The 3,120-nt window shown below is 24.5% G+C and overlaps 2 protein-coding genes across 2 annotated transcripts in view; one reads left to right on the top strand and one right to left on the bottom strand.

Moving 5' to 3' along the window:
- The window catches only part of LOAG_12938 (karyopherin alpha), a gene marked incomplete at both ends in the record, with an annotated part of 4,733 nt that extends 3,431 nt beyond the window's left edge, over positions 1–1,302 (bottom strand). The window contains 2 exons of the mRNA XM_020448621.1: positions 85–159; positions 1,192–1,302. Coding sequence (XP_020301252.1) covers positions 85–159; positions 1,192–1,302 — 186 coding nt within the window. The remainder of the gene's footprint in view (positions 1–84; positions 160–1,191) is intronic.
- Positions 1,303–2,334: 1,032 nt separating this feature from the next.
- LOAG_13826 (hypothetical protein) lies at positions 2,335–2,815 on the top strand (the record flags this gene model as incomplete). The annotated part of the gene is made up of 2 exons (XM_003149331.1): positions 2,335–2,508; positions 2,630–2,815. The coding sequence occupies 2 exons, from the start codon at positions 2,335–2,337 to the stop codon at positions 2,813–2,815; spliced, it is 360 nt and encodes a 119-aa protein (XP_003149379.1).
- Positions 2,816–3,120: the final 305 nt, after the last annotated feature.

The following is a 3,120-nucleotide window of genomic DNA, read 5'->3' as shown; positions in this document are numbered from 1 at the left end:
AGTAATGAAAAAATAATACACGATATGTATTAAAGGATAAAATAAGACAAATACAAGAGAAGATAAAATTAAAAAAAACTAAACAAGTGAATCTGCGATATGTAACGGTGGAACATGATTACGAATTAGTAAGCGTCGAAAATATTCAACAGCGCATGCCTAAAAAAAATTTTTTTATAAAATAATTTTCCATTAAAAATACGTTTAATTTGAATGAATTAAATTTTGAAAAGTTTAGTTTTAAATGAGTACAAAGTTTCTAAAAGTTCACATCTCAATGATTAATTTTTAAAATTATGTAAAAGAAATTTAGTTAATATATAAGAGATATTGGAAGGAATTTAAATATATAAGAGATATATAAGAGATATTGGAAGGAATATATAAGAGATATTGGATATATAAGAGATATTGGAAGGAATTTAAATATATAAGAGATATATAAGAGATATTGGAAGGAATTTAAAAAATAAAGTTTGACAATTGGGAAAAAAAAGGCATTTGTTTATTAAAAAAATAATTAAATTATTAATTAATTTTTCATCTTGTAAACAATATATTGCAATTAATATCACATTGATAGTACTGATTATGTTTATACAGATAGTGCGCAATGAAAGGTCAACTTAAGAAAATAGGAAATAGATTGGGTCATAAGATAGGAAAATGGTATAAAAAGGAGAGAGTAGATAAGTAAAGGATTTTCAATTCATCCGTTCGTTTTTGTTTTTTTTTTTTTTTTTTAACATTGACCCCGGTGCCATTAGTGAACAAATATAAGTTTACTTATAGTTATGACCTCAATTAAAGATATGCTGGAGAAAAGAAAACGGATTGAGATGACATTTTTGATGTATCAACTGATAGGATTATAGGAAGTATGATTTGGGATAAACAATTTACGATTACAATAAGAGTTCCACTTATTGTATATTATTGCTTATTGAATCGAACCTTTTAATCTTATACTTAAGTAATTATTTTAAGTTCTAAATAAATCAAAATTTATTATACTTTTATTTCAGTTATATTTATCATAGTATGAAAATATTTTTGCATGAATTTTATGCTTAAATTTATTGTTTAATATTTTTTTTTAGCTTTTTAATTGCTGCTGTATTTTATGATTAAATGTGACTCTAATTAAGTATGATTAATTTATTCAATTAATTGCAAAAAAAAAAAAGATACCTGAGCAGTTAATGAGTTATACGGTAAAAGAAGTTGTAAATAAAGTTTAATTTCAGCATCACAAATATTGTACAAGTTAGCATCATCTTCATCGATTGTTTTAATTTCCATAATCTTTGACATCCTTATTTGTATATATTAGAGGTTGGTTAAATAACTTTTTATGATTAGATGAGAGAAAATGCGGTAATTTACCGCAAATCTGTTATAGTAAGAACAATCAATGAGGAACAATACAAGCTATCCTTTAATTATTTAATTATTTATATCATTTGTTTCATTCGTATAAAATTTGCATATGACATAAAAGCAATGTTTGCATAGTTGTTTGTTTATTATTTGATAATTTACCTTGCATAATTGTTTGCTTATATCGAATTGATAAAGTGATATTTTTTTTAGCATAAAAATTGAAAATTGCATGAATGCATATGGGAAGCAATTTTAATTCAATTTATTGTTAAAATATTATAATGGAAAAGTGGGGTTGAAAAAAAAACGATGAATAAATTTCATACCAAACATTCCAATGTTTTCTCCTCCTAATCATTTTGCTAATAATTTAAATAATCAGCTGGAATACAAAATTTACTCTTTAGAAACAAATTATGCAAATTAATTTAAATTATTTATAGTTTAAAGATGATTATTTGGTGACATTTTCAAGAATTTCTCATTTCATCCATGACTTGTTCATTTTAGTGCAATAATTTGATAAGCATTGGTAACTTTTCTTTTCCTTTCATTCTGTTTGCAAATTTTACATTTTAAATTTAATATTTCTTACGTTTCCTATCGATTGAATCGGATGTTACCGTATCGAAGAGACTACTGTATCAAGGAGAATACTGTATCAAGAAAAATACCGTACTGGGCATACAAATTGAACTTCTTCATAAGAATTATTTCATTTATTAAAATCTATTATCACTGCATTTTTTTTTCTTGAATCGGTGTATTTATGACAACTGTATTCTAATATATTTTACACAAAAATGGAAAACAGTTCATATTCAATCAAACAGATACTAAATAATATATGTATGTATTTTTTGTATTAGACGAAGAAGTTTATGGTAGAAATAAATTACAGTAAGATTTCATTGAAATTTGATGAATTAATTTTCAGGAGTTACTATTGCGATGCATTGGAAATTAATTATTGTACTTGTTTCTGCATTTGGTATAATCAAGGAGTTTCGTCCAGCAACACCATTCCTTACACCGTATCTCATCAGTCCACCAAAAAATTTCACTAATGTTCAACTTTACAGTGAAATTTATCCATTTTGGACATATTCGTATTTGGTTGCTTTGGTAAATAATCATTTGCTTCATTCAAAAAACTACACTGTATTATCAACGAAATTGATATCAATGAGGTGGATACTATATTATTGATTTAAACAACGAAATAACTTTTTTTTTTTTTTTAAAGATTCCATCGTTTTTCCTAACCGATATATTACGATATAAGCCAATTGTTATAATGGAAGCAGTGATGCTATGTATCACATGGATTTTACTTATATGGGGTAAAACGATATGGCAAATGCAAATTATGCAAATTGCTTTCGGTAAATATTATAACTTATTACTTAAAATAAAGTTCCTTTTATTTTAATAAAAATAAAACAAAAAGAAATGTTGGAAGAAATTTATTCAAATTTGTCACAAATATTTGCGAATTTATAGCAATTATGAATATTTTGTCGTATTTATTATTACTTTGAAATTAATATTAATGAAAAGGATACTATATGTTGATGAAATAAGCATTGTAAATAAAACGAAAACGAATTATTTAGAAAGACTTTTTTAAATTTACCTACAGTTTCATGAATATTAAATTTTAATCTGTCTATTATCGTTATGGGTAAATATTGAAATTGTCCAGTTATCATGTGTGAATATGCATTTTTCATTGAT

The sequence above is a fragment of the Loa loa genome, assembly GCF_000183805.2.
Source record: "Loa loa unplaced genomic scaffold supercont3.424, whole genome shotgun sequence".
Taxonomy (NCBI): domain Eukaryota; kingdom Metazoa; phylum Nematoda; class Chromadorea; order Rhabditida; family Onchocercidae; genus Loa; species Loa loa.
Note: the sequence above shows the minus strand (reverse complement) of the source record. Positions and strands in the feature narration are given on the sequence as shown.